Below are 17,752 nucleotides of genomic sequence, written 5' to 3' on the forward strand. Positions count from 1 at the left end.
TTAGAGCAATTTAAAACACAGTCCAATGCCAGTCTTGTCATAATTCAATATACAGAAAATAAAAAGCAAGTCGAAAAACACCAAAAATTGATTTGAAAACATGATCTAAATGTGATAATTTAGTTTTATCGATGCATACATGTGGTACCTATATAACCCAAATTATAACTACACAAATCAAAAATATGTTGTTTTTTTTTTTGCACGTATTGTTTGGGAAACATAAAATTACATCAGGTGTTTGATCTGTATTTAAATACATTCAGTAAATGAAATGTTGCAGTATGGTGGTTCAGGAATGAATGCTTTATTTTGAAAGATATGCTCGGAAGTTCCACTTTACTCTTTATAATTGACACTAGTGGAGCGAACTGAGAGGAGGAGAAAAGTGGGATACCTGCAGTCAAATACTCCTCTCCCACCTCCCATATTCCCTTAAAACTGTGATAATATAATATCACAGGATATTGGATATTAAAAACTGATTCATGAAGCTGAACTTTTCCAACAACCTTCTCTTAGTTGCAGGCGGGTTAGCGGGTGGACAATGGGACAGCCAGGCCAGGGAGGACGATTAGTGCCTCACCAGCCGTTGACTGATGTTTTCCCGCAGATCCCGTCGTCCTTCTCATTTGCTGACATGGCAACAAGCTTTAGTCAAGTGGGTGAACTAATAAAACCATGATCGGAAGTCAATGGATTTACTTTCAAAATTAAAGCAACAAGAAACACACTGCTTGTCATGCTAAATAAAACAGTAATTTGGTTTAGGGGTGTATAGAACATGAAAAACGTAAGATTTAAATACACAGTTGTCATTTAACTCGATACCTCACTGTGCCCAAAAACACTGCAACGTGTCGGTTATCAGGGGGGGTTATTTTTTAAAACTCGGACCGGACATGTGTGTTAACAGGGGGTGTTATTTTTTTATTTTTTTAACTCTGACCGGAAATTGTGCTTTTACTGTGACTAACTTGACACTATTGTGGTAGCGAGGTGTAGCTGCAGTAGTTGAATAGCAGTGAACGTTAAGAGACAGGACTCAGGATAGCATAAATGGCCCCGGTGCCTACGGAGTAAAGAATGGGCTCCACGGCATCGCAGCCATGGCCAGATCCACCAACAGAAGCGCCAAGGACGGGGACTCACGGGTAACCGCCCCTACGGACCGCGGAGAGGCGCGGGACTTAGCCGATCCACGGGAACTGTCTCTGGAGGAGGTGCTGAAGTCCTACGAGCAGCCCATTAATGAGGAGCAGGCATGGGCGGTGTGCTACCAGTGCTGCAGCGGGCTGAGGTTGCCCCGCCCGCCGGCCGAGAGAGTCAGCCAGGTGAAGGACCCGTCATCCATCCTCCTGCACAGGGACGGAACCGTGTCGTTACAGCAGGAGCTCCGACGCAATGGTAGGATAGCTGTCCGCTCCTGCGCCCAACTTCCTTCTGTCCTTCTTGTTTGTAATAGCTGTAACGCAAAACTCAAATATGAAGAATTAAATTCTAAAAATGTGTCCAAGCTGTGCAAAGTAAGTTAGCGCTTACAATTTGACGTACAATATATTCAAAATATTAAGAGCCGCTTTTCAATTCGGCACAAACTAATATCAACGAATCAAAACTTTCTTTTAGTAAAATTTCGACTTTTTTTTAACTGGTCCGCCTGTTTCCCACTATTTTCTTTCAGCAAACTGCTCCGCGGTAGGCGGCAGCGAGCAGTGCGAACCAATGTTAATGTTAAGAATTTGACTAAATTGCATCGTGCTTGGTTGACCATATCAGCGCGGAATTTAAGGAAGTGTACCAGTGTTTCGTAAAAGATCTTGAATCATATTTTATCAAGCAGGCCCCTTTAATGAAAAACAACGCCACTTTAATTTATTCAGATGTCATACGGAGTTTGGTACAGGGAACATCCTGTTCGGACGAATCGGTGCTATCCTGTCCCGTCCCAAACAATGTTATATTCCTACCAAATCGACCTTCAACTAGATTTTTTGACAATTTCAGTTAACCTTGAACTGCCCTTACACAAACATCGTATTTTGATCCGGTAGCTATGTCGGTATTTTGTTGCACTCCCGATGCCAACAAGGATGACTTGTATTATGCCAGCAAATGGTTAATTATTCATTAAGCACAGCTTCACCCTAGCATCCCCTCTTTGCAAAGACTGTTTTGGAGACTTCAAAGGGTGGCTTGAAGCCCAAAGGACTTTACGCAGTCTTCTAGTTTTTTCTCTGAATTTAGCCTATACCTGCATAATAACCTGTATGTGAAGTATTTATGCCCATACTGAGGGCTGGGCCCACGAAACCGGTTCCAGGAGTCTGGCACAGAGACAACTTCAGACCAGACTTTATTTAAAAAAAAAAAAAGGGTTTTAATTAGGCCTTTTTTGTTTTTTTACCTATACCTGCTTTGAGACCCTTGAGAGACACTTTACAATTGAGCGTAAATTCACTATACCACATAGCACGTTTTTAAATAAAGACTCATCTTTTTTCACATCTTATTGCCAAATTCTTGGGCAATAACTGCCATTGTTTCCAGAAACATATGTTATATTCAAATACTCCTCGTAGCCTATTGCACCAAATGTGCTGAAAGTCACAGAAAGCCTCTCAGAGGTCATGGACTATACTACTTTTGTTGTACATTTGCACTAAAGCAACATACAGCCAGATTATTTGAATTCCCTTGTGCTTTGTACCTGCCAAGAGGCCAGAGAAGGACATTAGTGAAAAATGTAGAGAAGAGCAGGAATGTGAGTTATCATACAAAAGGATAGTCCCGGCTCTTGCTGACTATATAACAAGTTGTCACAACTAGATGAACAAACACTTCTGTGCCGTTCTTCCGCGTAGTTACAGCTGTGTAGCACCTGTTAAGAAATTTTGAACAGGAAAAATTCACAGTTTATCTCCAGGTGACACTTGATGCATGTTGCATGGCAACAGAATGGCTTCAATCTTACAAACACGATTGGTTTGTTATTAAGCAATCGTTAAATTAATGCTTTGTTAAACTTTAGGTTTAGACTTAAACTTTAAAATTGTTCTTCAGGACCCGTATCCTAGTTGATTTTAATACTTTGTCATATACTGTCTACATAGTAAGGAGGTATTAGTAATTAGATTCTAATTCCCTTTGTAATTCCCTTTGTATTCTAATCAGTTGAACAAAAATGACTTTAAATTGTTCTTCATTTTGTTCGGGATCCATTGGGTCACCATTGGGAAACTGGAACTTAATAAGATCCTGGTTAAACTATGCTGTTAACAGTTGCAAACACCTGAATTTGATCATCAATTCTCAGCTCTCACTAAGGGGATGTTCAGCTCTTATTAACAGAGTTGTTGATCCTTGTAGCCCATATTGATTTATGCTCTGCTGATCCATAAGTAAACACAGTCGATATCAAAGCAGTGGTTCAAATCCCTTAACCAGCATGAAGTGAGTCTATTGTAGTAAGTCTACCTACATTATTAATGCAGCTAGTCAGCTAAAGGGCCATTTTCTTTTCTTTATGTGCCCAAATTCATCCCAAAACATCATGCCAGTTTTACATGGCTGAGCTGTAGAGGAAACAACTGATATTGAACAAAAATCTGAGTTCCAAAGTTCTTTATTAATGCAGACTATTTTATATATCTGTTTATATTGGCATTTGTACTGCTCGCAGACGCAAATGTAGGGTCACCTAAACGTATCGATGGGCCTAATTTCACAAAGATAAAGGTGTAGTTTAAAACCACTATGCCGGTGTCAGCATGTGTCAACCAACATACACCAGACTTCAGAGAAAAAAATTCAGATTCATAGTAAATGATCCAGATCTGCCCCAAAATTTAATGGGTTCTTCCCTGGTCCATGCTCCATCCCTCCACCACGTTCGGTGCAAATCGCGTCTGTATTTTTTGCGTAATCCTGCTGACAAATAAGCCAACAAACAAACCAACAAACAGACATGGGTGAAAACATAACCTCCTTGGTGGAGGTGATAATAATGAAGGTCATAGGTGTAGTGCCTGCCGGAGCACACTAAAATGACGCTCCGCCACTTTTTTTTTCCAAGTGAGGAAATAGTATATTCGCAGTTTGCATAATCCAGTTGAAATTCATATGCATTTTTTAAGCGCTTGAAGAGCCAATCCTCACTAAAGCATATGTCACACAAGAACACCAATCAAAAATCAAATGGAATGGTCATATTGACATTTAAGGTATTGATTGATTCACAACATCAACTGAGTCAACTGAGTTACATGCAAGAAAACATTTCACCTTAAAAGTTTCCGGTAGCCGCCAGTAGCCTTTGAGAGGCACAGTGAATTAAATAATTTTTTCTACCGGGCTAACGTTAACTAGTAAGGATAAAAAGGCAGCAAAACATCCTTTCATACATCATTCACTCTTCTGACTGTTATTTATTTATGATGCATTTGTAAAGAAACATTACAGAGCCAGCCTATTCAATTTGGACAGCTTGTGCTGCATCCACAATGCCTTCAGGAAACGAAAGCTTGCTTGGCTCACTTTTCATAGCCTAGCCTATTATGCTAGCCTATATGAGCTTGACCTCTGCCTGCACTGCAACTTTTCCTCAGAATGATTGGTTCAAATGCGGCTTCATTTGCTCGGCATGAGTAAATGAAATTAGCCAAAACATAAACTACTTGTGTTCATTCGGCTATGCTATGGCATTAACTACTACTACTACTACATCCATGATATTATCTAATACAACTTAGCTAGATGTTTGGCTGACCGCCGCAGAATATTCTCAACATGAGAAAACTATTCATAAATTCAGTTTAACATTTGATTGTGTGGTCAGTTTCAGTTGACCAATGTGGAGGAACAGTGGTTACATACACTTCGAAACGAGCCACAACCTAACCGTGCACATGCACACATGCAGGTGCGCTGCAGTACTTAAACAAATAGCACTACACCTCTGGTTAAGGTTATTTTTAAAATATTAAAATTGTGTTTTTTTATCATAACCTTATAAAAGTAGAAGATGTTGAAAACATCCTTTGGGGTCACAGCATTGTTTTTGTGACTAAAGCTCCTGTAATGTTACTCATATTTTTCCAGGTGATTGCTTTTTAAAAAAAAACAAAACTTTTTAAACAACTATATACATAAACACAAATAGGACACAAAAATTTGGGTATCGTAATGGTTAAGATGCACACCAAACATTGTGACTGCAACAGCCCCGGTTTGATTCTTTGTTGCATATCATTCTCCTACTCTCTCCTCCCTCCTTTACTGTCACCTCTCTACTGCTCTCCTCCAAATAAAGGCATAAAATGCCCCAAAAAATAGCAACCCACATTATGCAACACCCAGCCCACTGCATTCAGACCTATAAAGAAGCTAAAAAATTGAATTAAACTCTGTCAGAATAACAATGAGAAAGTAATGCCCGTGTGTGCCGAGATATTGAGATGTAGCATCAGCATTGCTCATAACCTCCATTTTGACCTTCACATAATTGCTGTAGGGGCACAAATTGTCCATTCATAGGCCCGGTCCGGTGATGTCCAACAAATGTGCTCAATAGAAATAAACTGACACTCAGTGGGGCACTTAAGTCAACATGCAGTCAATGAAGGAACCCCAAATCTTTCCAAATTTACAATAAGTGAAGGAGGAGCAGTACCCTATCAGAAAAACACATTAATAAGCCGCTTTTTTAAACAAGTAGGGGAGGTTAATTTCCATTCTCTAATAATAACTCTTTCATCTATAACCAAACCGAACATTAAAGGCCACTGGGTCTCATAAGGTAGTTAAAAGTACATCTCAGAGTGGAAAGAGCACTGTTGGTGATTATTAGTTTTCCCAAATATTAAACTAATGACTTGCTAAAAATATGTTTCCCTTCAAACTTTCTGCACTTAAGGACATGAACAGAAAATATTAAATAAGATAATATTAGAAATATATATATTAGATTATATTGGGTTAATCTTGCAAAAAGGCACCTGTAGTTGATATATTTGATTTCTGTCAATCACAAGAGAAACAAGTGAGCTACGGGGACGTGACAATTCAAAATAAGAGGAATAATACTTCTTTACATCCAAGTAGATTTGTCATGTTACTGTGTATGTTGGCATCAGCTGTTGCAGTGACTATCTGGCCCGTTCCTCCTTCAGAGAGAGCACAAATCTTACTAGGAACAGCTGTAATAAAAACTGAATCATGGTGCTGGAATATGCGCATATAAGGCAGAAAATGTTATTTTCCCTCTACATAAGAAGTGGCAGGAGCCGACTATGGTTTGGCACACATTACTTCCTCAGTTAACACTGAGTGATGCTCATTGTTGGGTGTAGTTTCCAAATCTGCTGGCAAATCTGTGTGGGGTAAAACATATTTGTGGTGGCAAATATTTTAGTTACATCTTGTAAAGCCTTTTTTGTGCCGCAAACACAGCTGAAATTATGAAGCACAGAGACAACTTTAGGTCAAAATAATTAAAAAAAAGATTTTATTTAGGATGTATATTCCCTAGCCTGAGGGGAACCAATACACCTCATTAAAGACAAAACTTTGCTACTCTATAAATCATTATGCCTCTGCGCCGTTGATAGCCATGACCAGAGGCATTATGTTTCCAGGTTGTCCGTCCGTCCATCCGATTTTCGTGAACGTGATATCTCAGGAGGTCCTTGAGAGAATTTTTCGAATTTGGCACAAACAATCACTTGGACTCAAGGATGAACTGATTAAATTTTGGTGGTCAAAGGTCAAAGTCACTGTGACCTCACAAAATAGGGTTTTGGCCATAACTCAAAAATGTATATGCTAATTATGACAAAATTCAACACAAATGTCTAATAGGATAAAATGAGGAAGTGATGATATTTTATATCCAAAAGGTCAAAGGTCAACTTCATTGTGATATCATAATGTTCTGCAAAAACATTTTTCTGGCCTCTATTCAACACCATAACTGCAGAACAGATGTGGAGATTGTGACCATATTTCCTGCAACTCGACTGGTTGGCAGAGGCATACAACCAATAGTTGGTATTTCTAATTCACTCTACACTTGTGAATGATGTGCTCATGCTGATTATTCCAGACCTGTAAAGGAAAATGTGATTTTTGTGAAATGTGAAATTTTCATGACCTTTACAATTGTCACAAATGTGAGTTTGGCATACTCTTAAATTCTTTTTTTAAAGCTGAATTTTTTTTCCCTACGTTTAGATGGAGAGTTGAACAAGCTGTAAATGCAACATTGACATTTTGAGACTGTCCTGTAAAAAAAAAAAAAAAAAAAAAAAGTAGTAATAGCTACGTTTTATTGTTAGGCGACCTCTAGCACATTTGTTTACGTACTAGTGTTTCCATACTAGCCTCGACTTTGTCAATCCAACTTCGGCTTTTGAGAAAACAGTCTCGCCACCAGGTCCACTTAGTTGATGTTTCAGTACTTTCATTCATATCTAGTTGATTCACATGACCTTTGAGCCGATCAAAAGCTGGTAAAATCTTGCAAAAAGGCACCTGTAGTTGATATATTTAATTTATGTCAATCACAAGAGAAACAAGTGAGCTACGGGGATGTGACAATTCAAAAATAAGAGGAATAATACTTCTTTACATCCAAGTGGATCTGTCATGTTACTGTGTGCATTACTAGCATGCCTTAATAACTTTTTTGATATTTAAATCTCAATTTGTTTTATTAACAAAGATCAATGAATGGAACTTCTCATCTCTAAACTGCTCTAAAATTTGTACTGAGTATTGGCAGTTTTACATGCCACTCCATCCTGGGAATGTAAATATACAGTATATTGTAACATTAGTATGCACAGCAGGTAGCCTGGAAAGCTTGAAATGAATTTCTGTTTCCTGGAAAACTACACCTCATCAAGTTGTCCAAGAGTCTGCAGAGGAGGAGGAAATTAATGGAAATCCAAGTATGAGCTTGAACCGAAGCTGCACTACACAGCATTTTAACTGAAACATACACCTGATGTATAAGACTGAGTCCATTAAGTGAGACCACTACAGAGAAGCATCCTCACTAACATAATCTAGATTCAATCTGTTTACACATTTAAATTTGGGTGTTTGGTATGAGAAGGAAGTGAAGAATTAAAACCTACAGTAACAGCAGCACCATGTCCAGAGAAAGCTGGACTCATCAACATTTCTGCCTTCATTTCCTATTCTTTACTCTCCTTTGGTATGAAACATGACAGACGGTACCTGTTGGTAAACATGAGAGTATCTGTGCAGGTTACTGACACCACTGGCATCAGCTGTTGCGGTGACTATCTGGCCCATTCGCCCTTCAGAGAGAACATAAATGTGACTAGGAACAGCCGTAATACAAACTGAATCACGGTGATGGAATATGCTCATGTAAGGCAGAAAATGTTATTTTCCCTCTACATAAGAAGTGGCAGAAGCCGGCTGTGGTTTGGCACACATTACTTCCTCAGTTAACACTGAGTGATGCTCATTGCTGGGTTCAGTTTCCTAATTTGGTAGCAAATCTGTGTGGGGCAAAATACATTTTTGCTGGAAAATATTTTAGTTACAGCCTTTAAAGCCTTTTTTGTGCAGCAGACACAGTTGGATTTATGACGCACAGAGACAACTGTAGGCCAAACTTAATTTAAAAAAAAAGATTTTACTTTTAGGCTTTATATTCCTTAGCCTATGGTGACCTTACGCACCTCATTAAAGACAAAAATTTGCTCCTCTACACATCATCCACTCTACACTGGTGAATGATGTGCTCATGCTGATTATTCCAGACCTGTAAAGCATGGTTTTATTTTTCTGTATATAAACTTGTTTCCATATGGATAACTAGAACAAACATTTCTGGTCTTAAAACTAATTTTTCGGTTACAAAATTGTCATGACCTTTAAAATTGTCACAAATGTGAGTATGGCATACTTTTAAATTCTTTTTTAAAGCAAAATTTTTTTCTCACTTTGAACAAGCTCTAAATGCAACATTGACATATTACCATACGAGACTGTCCTCCTATTGAAAAAAAAAACAATGGGTCGTCGATGCAAGCAGATTATTACAACCCATAGTTACATTTTATTGTTAGGTGTCCTCTAGTGGCCAGGATGGGAGCAAAGGAGGAAGTCTGGTGATATAGTATAAAAAAGCAAAAAAGTCCACGCTAGGAGGAGGAGGGTTGGGGCAGATGGATGGGTCCACAGAAAACAGGGGTGTTACATGGGAGACTGCTGTTCGTTTCTCATTTGAAACCAATAGTCATCGTTGTTTCTTTTAACCATGACCATTCCACGCCGTCTTTATTATTGTAACCATGATGACTAAAGTCCTCTAACCTTAAGGAAGTACTTATTTTAACCCAAACCATGATCTTTTCCCAAATGTGACCAAACAATAACAGTTCCACAACATTAACCACGTGTATGCCACCACTATTATACTCCATGTGTTTATTATGGACAAAGGTTTATTATGGAGGAAGGTCCAGTACGCCTGCTGCCATAGGGGCGCTATTCAAGCGCTATTGGTTTGTATCAGAGGGTAGGGAGGAGCAACCTATATGGTCGTTCAGGTTGCAGGAGTTGTTGTACCTTTACAAAGTTCTTGTGGCGAATATTTAAGCAATCAAGTTTTCCTATTTACACATCCAGCTGACACAGAGCAACATTAGCACTGATATGGAAAATGAATTAAATCAAGTTCAGTATTCACTCTCCTTTGGCCCGGTTTTAGTTACTACAAACCCCTGAGAAAAAACTAGCTCTTTAGCTGCTAATTGCTCCATTATTCTAGGCACTAACTGTGTCTGTCTGCTGTTTGGTGCTGTGCAGGTAGTGTATGGAGGGTTTATTAGAACTTTTTCATGGAAAACAGCTGCCTGGTAAAAACAACACTGATGAGAGTGGTCAGATTGAACCATACAGTAAAAGTAGTCGACTTTAACACCAAAATGATGAGTTAAAAGAAGATAAAAAGCTCGGAGAACTGTAGAATCAGATGATAGTGATCAGTTTTCATGTTACCCATGCTAATTTTATCAATTGTTAATATAAGAATACTGATGAACACAGTATACTCAATGGTTAATATAAGAATACTGATGAGCACAGCTTGAAGCGTCAGAAAGAACCAACAAATTAATTAGATAGGTTGATAAAATATTTAAACCTGTCACCCTGAGAATTAGCCTGACAACCCATCTGTTTATCAAGCAACCACTGATGTTGGCAAACTGTAAAACTTTGTCTTCCTCCTGCTTTCATTGAGCCTTGATTCTTTTTGTCAATGTTGGTGACAAAATGATTCAATAACATGCTGGTAATGCTAACAAGGCCTGGGTGTTGTTCAAAAATTTTCTATTTTTCACAATACCCAAGTTTCAGTACTGATAACTAAATGATACGGTTTTCAATACTTTGCTTTGAGAAAGGTAAGCTTTTTTTTTTCATCTATAAAAGAAGCCAAATTTCTCATTGAATTCATGTCTAAGCTAAAATCATCTGTGAAAGGACTACTCCTGAATAAAATAGTTTAGTATTGTGGTCACTTTTAATGTCAAATCAACAGAGGCCTACCAACTGACCATCCTGGATTTACTTTATACTTCATGTATATAATGTCATTGTATCCAAATACTAGTGTGTAAAATTTTTGACTTGTATCTTCTTTGGTTTCTGAGATATGGAGGCTTTACAAAAGGGGTTGTGGCCCTAATAAACCATAAGTCATTACTTTTGAACTATTCATGGTACATGCTTGAAATTTTCAGGGATTGTTCTACAAGATTAGATGTCTTTAACTCTAAAATTTTTGGCCTACAGTTGCATATTCGCCAAGTTATGGCTTGCTGAAAATTATATTTAAAAAATTATTTCGTGCCCTTTGGAGACCACTATATCATCACACTGAATCACTTCAGATCTTTTAAATTTTTATATATAACACTCATGTTATAGTACTTTCTTATCAACTAGGTGCATGTCTGAAAAAATTAATGAAGCATGAAAAAAAGCAAAAGAAAAAGCTCCTGGATTCTGTGCTTGGCATGTGCAACGTACCTGAGAAGAGGGAAAATTGAAGAGGGCCATCTCTGGGGGTCAGTTTTTGACTGCCCACATTCCTTAAGGTAATCTCTTACAGTAGCATTATGATAACCTTAATTGGCTTATATGAAAATATGTCACGGTTGTGACTGTTAATTAGCCTGATAAGGTTCCGTTGTTTTGATTTTGCAAATGCTAGCCATCACAATATCGATGTAACGTTAGGTGTTAATGTTATGTCTGTGGAGTCAAACGTTCGCTAACGTACTTCATATTCCAAATTCCACTTGTATAACGTTACTGACCTTAGGGCTCTGGGACTACTGGTTTAATGTTACTAACGTTAGAATTTTGCCAACGATTACAACACAAGTTGAGCTCCTCAGCCAAAGTTCCAACTTAACGTCAACATTAGCCCCTGATCAGTCCATTTTCTTCATGCTAAGATAATATTAGCAAGGCTAATACTGTCATAACCACACACATAATTAAACATTTTGCTTTTGGATTTGTTTTGGAACATGAGACTAATTCATGAGACAGTGGTGTAGGCATTCAATTCAATTCCATTCAATTCAATTGTATTTATATAGCACCAAATCATAATAGAGGTTATCTCGGGGCACTTTTCATGTAGAGCAGGTCTAGACTGTACTCTTTAGAATTCACAAAACTGCAGGAGAGAGAAGAAGTCAAGTTAGTAACGAGCATTGATGTCATATGACTATAGGGGATGGTTCAAGACAAGCCTGAGCCAGCCATAACTCTAAGCTTTATCAAAAAGGAAGGTTTTAAGCCTACTCTTAAATGTGGAGAGGGTGTCTGCCTCCTGGACCCAAACTGTAAGATGGTTCCACAGTAGAGGAGCCTGATAACTGAAGGCTCTGCCTCCTATTCTACTTTTAGAGATTCTAGGAACCACAAGTAAGCCTGCATTCTGGGAGCGCAGTGTTCTACTGGCGTAATAGGGTACTATGAGCTCTTTCAGATATGATGGTGCCTGACCGTTAAGGGCTTTGTAGGTGAGGAGGAAGATTTAAAATTCTATTCTGAATATTACAGGGAGCCAAAGCAGAGAAGCTAACACAGGAGAAATGTGATCTCTTTTCCTAGTTCCTGTCAGTACTCACACTGCAGCATTCTGGATCAGCTGAAGAGTATTTAAAGATTTGTTGGGACAGCCTGCTAATAAGGAATTACAATAATCCAGCCTAGAGGTTACAAAAGCATTGACTATTTTTAATGCATCTTTTTGAGAAAGGATGTGCCTGATTTTTGCAATGTTACGTAGGTGAAAAAAGGCAGTCCTTGAAGTTTGTTTTATGCTAGAGTTAAAAGACATATCCTGATCAAAGAGAACTCAGAGATTCCTAACGGTGGTGCTGGAGGCCAGGGCAAAGCCATCCAGAGTAATTTTATCATTAGATAAGGTGTTTCTGAGGTGTTCGGAGCCAAGCAGAATAACTTCAGTTTTGTCTGAGTTTAACAGCAGAAAGCTGCTGGTCATCCAGATCTTTATGGCCTTAAGGCAAGCTTGAAGTTTAGCTAACTGATTGGTTTCACCAGGCTTCATTGACAAATACAATTGGTATCATCAGTATAGCAATGGAAGTTTATATAATATTGCCTAAAGGCAGCATATATAAGGTGAATAGAACTGGCCCAAGCACAGAATCTTGTTGGACTCCGTAACTAACTTTTGAGTATATGGAGGATTTATCATTAACTTGCACAAACTGAAATCGCTCCGATAAATAGGACCTAAACCAGCTTAGAGCAGTTGCTGGTGGCCATAATACATACCAGAGCCAGGATAAAAAGTTGTGACCTGTGGGGTGTGAAGGGAGGGTGAGTTGTCAAGACATATCATTAAGTCAGTCAGACAGTTCACAAAACATGATCACATATTTGCCTGCTTTTAGTTGGCTTGGAGACATCCATGACAATGTTAGTTTGTCCAGACTGAAATGACTGGTACTATTAAATAAATTGCCATGAAATTTGGTGCCTCAGTATGAATTATAATACCGTTGGTGATCCATTGCCATCATCAGGTCAGATTTTTTATTTTCATTTATTCATTTTAATTTAATAAACACAATATTATTCTCTATAGTGAACAGTAAATTGAAATGTTGGACACTTTTTGAATCCTCTTCATTTTGCTTTATCACTGAGAAGCAAAAGGTCAAAAAGCGACAGTGCATTGTGAAGCTGCTAGCATGGTTGAAAAACTCTTAGTCTTGTTTTCACTAACTGCTAGTGGTATCTAGCCATGCAGATTATTAGTAGTGAGCATGTTAGCATGACAACCACTATTATTTTTTTACATTTCACCACTAAATGCTAAAGATAAAGAGCAAACTTTGGACCTCAATTTAACAATGAGCATTACAGCTTCACAGAGCAGTTGGCGTAGATGTACATTCTTTGTCTTTTTGTCCCCTGTTGTTATGACGGACTAGCATTCCCAGAAGTGTCCAATTAACATTTCCATAAGCTCATAACCTAAACCATTAAAACTGTTTACAGCTCTGAAAATTAAAACGGTTTGTCTTTATTGTAAAGACTGTGGTTTAAAATGCTGCACACTGCAAACTCAATGGAGAAAAACTGTAATGTCAAACTGGATGGTTGTGTTTTCCGAGATCTAAGTTTAGGGTCTCTTGAAAGTGTTTCCCGTGCAGATTCCTGTCCTCTTCTGTGTTTACTGACCTGTAACTGTGGGAACTGGCAAAAGTATCATTGGTTACACTACATAACCCTGGCGCTGCATCATTTGAACCTGTCTGACGGGTTTGCAGGGGTTTGTGGTATCAGCTTAGTCCTGTGGGGACGTTATTATAATAGAGAGTTTCTTCACCCTCCTTCAGTGTCAGTTTTTTGTTTTTGTCAGTTTATTTGATTTTTATTTGTATATTATGTAATACATTGACTTTTTTTTACTTCTTTCTTTCTAGGATTTGGAGTAGTTCCCATTTAGGTTATTGGTAACTTTTTTCATTCAGTGTATTGTATATCATTTCATTTTATGCAGTCCTCAGGTATTGACTTTTCTCTGTATATGTGTATGCTTTGGCTTCATAATTTTTTGGGGGGGGGGGTTGTTTTTTTTTTGTGGTTTTTTTAATTAAAATGTCATGTCAAAAAGCGTCATTGGATTGAATTGTACTTAACGCATTAAGTTAAAGTTTATAAACTTAAACATTTTCAGAGTTGATTTCTGTGCTGTTCAGCAATGGATAAAGGTGAATTAATTCTAGAGTTTTATCAGAAATATCATTTAGAAACTGTCATAATAAACATCTGAATGGAAAAGTAAAAAAACTTCCAGAGTTGTCCTTTAAGTAAAATTCTGTAAGTCTAAGGTCCTAATTGGTTGTATGTCTCTCTTCAGATGACACTGATGGGCCTTCTCTTCCACCTACTGCAGAGCGTCAGGTGAGTAAAGAAGAAGAGAGAAACAAAGTGCTTAATTATTTAAATGGTGATAGCAAAAAAATGAATTTCATTGTAGAATTTACTTAAGGTGTCAGCTGTTATAAGACCTGTATTTGCCATTTGTGTTTTAGAACAATATACTTGACCTTTCTAAACTTTTCTCTGCCATCATCTTCTTTCTCTTGTCATATTGTAAATTTATCGTCATATTGTTAATGCTTATTCAAAAGCTTTTGTCTTAGCTATCTCTCATTTGATTCTTACTGTTGAGGGTGAGAGCTGATTGCTTAGAGAGCAAATTACTGAGAACTGCTGCCAGTACTCAGAAATTTGCCATACTGTATATGTATACACATCACTTTAATGCCTTTAACCCAATCCCACACGACCTGCTGACTTGGATCAATCAGATACACCACAAAGAGTATTATATGTGAGGCGCGTCTTAATGTTTTGTCTGAGAGGACTAGTTTGCATTTTGGTGTTTGGCCGGATTTTGACCAACTTAGTATGGGAAATGTTGGTAACAGGCAGTTGTGTACTACTGTCTTGTTTTATTTCTTCTCCTCCTTATCCATTCCTCCAGCTGGTCCAGTCATTGGGTGTGGCCATCTACCGAGCTCTGGACTGGGGGCTGGATGACACTGAGGAGCGGGAGCTGAGCCCACAGCTGGAGAGCCTCATCGACCGCATGGCTGGGGGGGACCAAAGCGGAGAGGGTGACAGCACTGCTGGTAATGGCACAACAGATGAGGGGTACAGCGGGCAGGAAGAGGAGGAGGAGGAAGAGGAGGAGCAGGTGGGAGTGATAAGGCTGGTGTGTACGTTCCGCCAGGTGATGGCAATGTGTGCATCTCGGCTGGCCAACCCAAGCTTGGCTCCAGAGCACTACCAGGCCGTTTGCAGGGCTCTGTTTTTAGAGACTCTGGAGCTGCGGACCTTCCTCATCAAGATTAGAGATGCTAAGGAGGTATGTTAGATTGTCATGTCAATGTTAACCTGACCCTTAAAAAAAAAAAAATTGCACACTTACTTTAAAAGCAATATAACTGGGAATAAATGTAGGAAAATATGCATATGGCCTGCTTTTTATTTACTTCAGTGGCCTTTCCCTGCTGCTGCCTCCAGTGGCCTGCACCTTGCTGTTTGTGCGCTCTCTAAATTTTAAATTCTCTCTGCTACGGAGCACAGACTGATAAATGACTGAAGAAAGCACCTCCACAGTTTCCTTCTAGTACTCAACCTCAAATCTTGACTGTTGTTGTGTCACTGCAGTGGCCTACCCGTGTTGAACTGTTCATGTACATGTAGCTCAGAAACTGTGCAGGAAGCTGTTCTTTTTACATGATAATACGCGGATGGTAGACATTTACCAGATGGATTTCCAGATTTGACACAAAAAGTTCATTAGAGAATCATATTTTTATTAAAATGTATGAATGCTCTACAGTTATTCTGTTTAGTAATCATTTGTATTATTCCCATGTATTACAACTTCGGTCTTATTTTTATAGTTTTTTAGCACTTTCATCAGTACTAATTATTCTGTATTCATCAAGTTAAAGGTACCCTGAGTTTTCTTCTACCCGGATCAATCAATTTTCCTCACCAAAACACTTTGTGTGTCTCCTTCACGCCTAACAAATGTGTTGAATAAATTCCCTTCCTCATAAAACATTTGCAAATCCAATTATATGACTTTTTTAAATTCTACATTATTTTACAACAGTCTTTGCTAGCTAGCAGTCTTCTTCTTCCGTGCCTTTACTGGTGCATTGCTACGTTTCTTCACACATTACATTACATTTCACACATCAACAACTGTAGTTGTGAAATAGTATGAAACTCTCAGCTGGAATCCGTATTGCGTTGCCCCAAACAATATGTGTCCATCCATGTGCATGTGACACAAACAAAAAAGTGAACCCACTAGTAAAAACAATGATCCATCGTACTTTAATAGCTCTATTTGCTGAACTCTAGAAACACAGCAACGTAGCTAAAAAGAAATCCAATGGGGATCAGAAAGGTCATCAACAAAACTCCTAGTTTAGTTTAATTCATTTGGAAATGAAAATAAAAGTATATGTAAAATTATGACACAACTATGTGCTGTAAATATCCATCACATTTTGCAACCCGATCTCTCAATTTTGACCTACAGTACTTGTCTAAGTTGTGTGCGCTCATTGTTTGTCTGTGCAATAAGGGATTATTAATGACGTTACATTTGTAAGGTTTTTTAGAGGTTTTACCTCTAAATTAAGTTTCAGCTAATCAATCTAAACCTGTTGGCTTGTTTAGAAACTGTCTGATCATCTGACTGCTTGCTGTTGCCCCGGGATTTTTAGTAATGTCACCACATCAAAAGATCTCAGCAATACTTGCAGATTCAGGGACACGGAGTGAAACCAACACATAGACAAGACATGAACAAATAGTTATGCCGTCAGAATAATTTGAAATAATCAAATAAAAATTCTACACATTGGGGCTTTAACATGATAATATTGCAGTCTATTTAAAGTTATTGAATATAACCCTGTCGGTTTTTGCACTATGTAGCAGGAGTGTTTGCATCGACTGTTGTCACTGTTTAAGCTTGTGATTTTAATAAAAATACAAAATGTGTTTCTTGCCATTTGTTGCACAGATGTTGAAGAAGATCACAACAGAGGAAGTTCTGGAAGACAAGTCTACAGCTGAACTGGATGCACTGAAACACAGAGACTGGGTGAGAAGAAACAACAAGGGCACAGCGTGACAGGGAGCACAATACATCAGTGTGTTTGACTGAAGAAGCCGATGTTGTTATGTTGACGCATGCAGATGTGTGTGTTGATGTTGTTTCCATGCCAGGCACGTCTTTGGGTGCAGCTGATGAAGGAGCTCAGACAGGGAGTGAAGCTGAAGAAGGTGCAGGAGCAGCCGTTCAACCCGCTGCCCACCGAGTTTAGCCTCACGCCCTTTGAGATGCTGATGCAGGACATACGAGCGCGCAAGTTCCAGCTACGTAAAATCATGGTGAGAGATAAGCCCTAGTTTTAAAAAATCAAGCCAATTATTAGATACGATATGAATAAGAAAGATATGAAAGCAGTTCAAATGTCAGTTGAGCAATAATTAAATGTTAAGAAACTTTCCAAATAACACACGGATTCTCCGAAGTCAAAGCAATTGGTTTATTTTTGGAGCAAAGAGACAAGTCATAGAGCAGCACATTACGGTACAGCAGCAATGAGTTGTCTGCCTA

General features: G+C 38.5%; 1 protein-coding gene across 2 annotated transcripts in view; it reads left to right on the forward strand.

The window, feature by feature from the left end:
- The first annotated feature begins 1,001 nt into the window (after positions 1-1,001).
- spire2 (spire-type actin nucleation factor 2) overlaps positions 1,002-17,752 on the forward strand; it is a 40,337-nt gene continuing 23,586 nt past the window's right edge. For both annotated transcript variants that reach the window (XM_040134243.1, XM_040134244.1), the window contains exons 1-5: positions 1,002-1,407; positions 14,456-14,499; positions 15,086-15,469; positions 17,153-17,233; positions 17,359-17,523. In XM_040134243.1, coding sequence (XP_039990177.1) covers positions 1,110-1,407; positions 14,456-14,499; positions 15,086-15,469; positions 17,153-17,233; positions 17,359-17,523 — 972 coding nt within the window. In that variant the 5' untranslated portion in view covers positions 1,002-1,109. The remainder of the gene's footprint in view (positions 1,408-14,455; positions 14,500-15,085; positions 15,470-17,152; positions 17,234-17,358; positions 17,524-17,752) is intronic.

This window comes from Xiphias gladius, chromosome 8 (assembly GCF_016859285.1).
Source record: "Xiphias gladius isolate SHS-SW01 ecotype Sanya breed wild chromosome 8, ASM1685928v1, whole genome shotgun sequence".
NCBI classification, from domain to species: Eukaryota; Metazoa; Chordata; class Actinopteri; order Istiophoriformes; family Xiphiidae; genus Xiphias; species Xiphias gladius.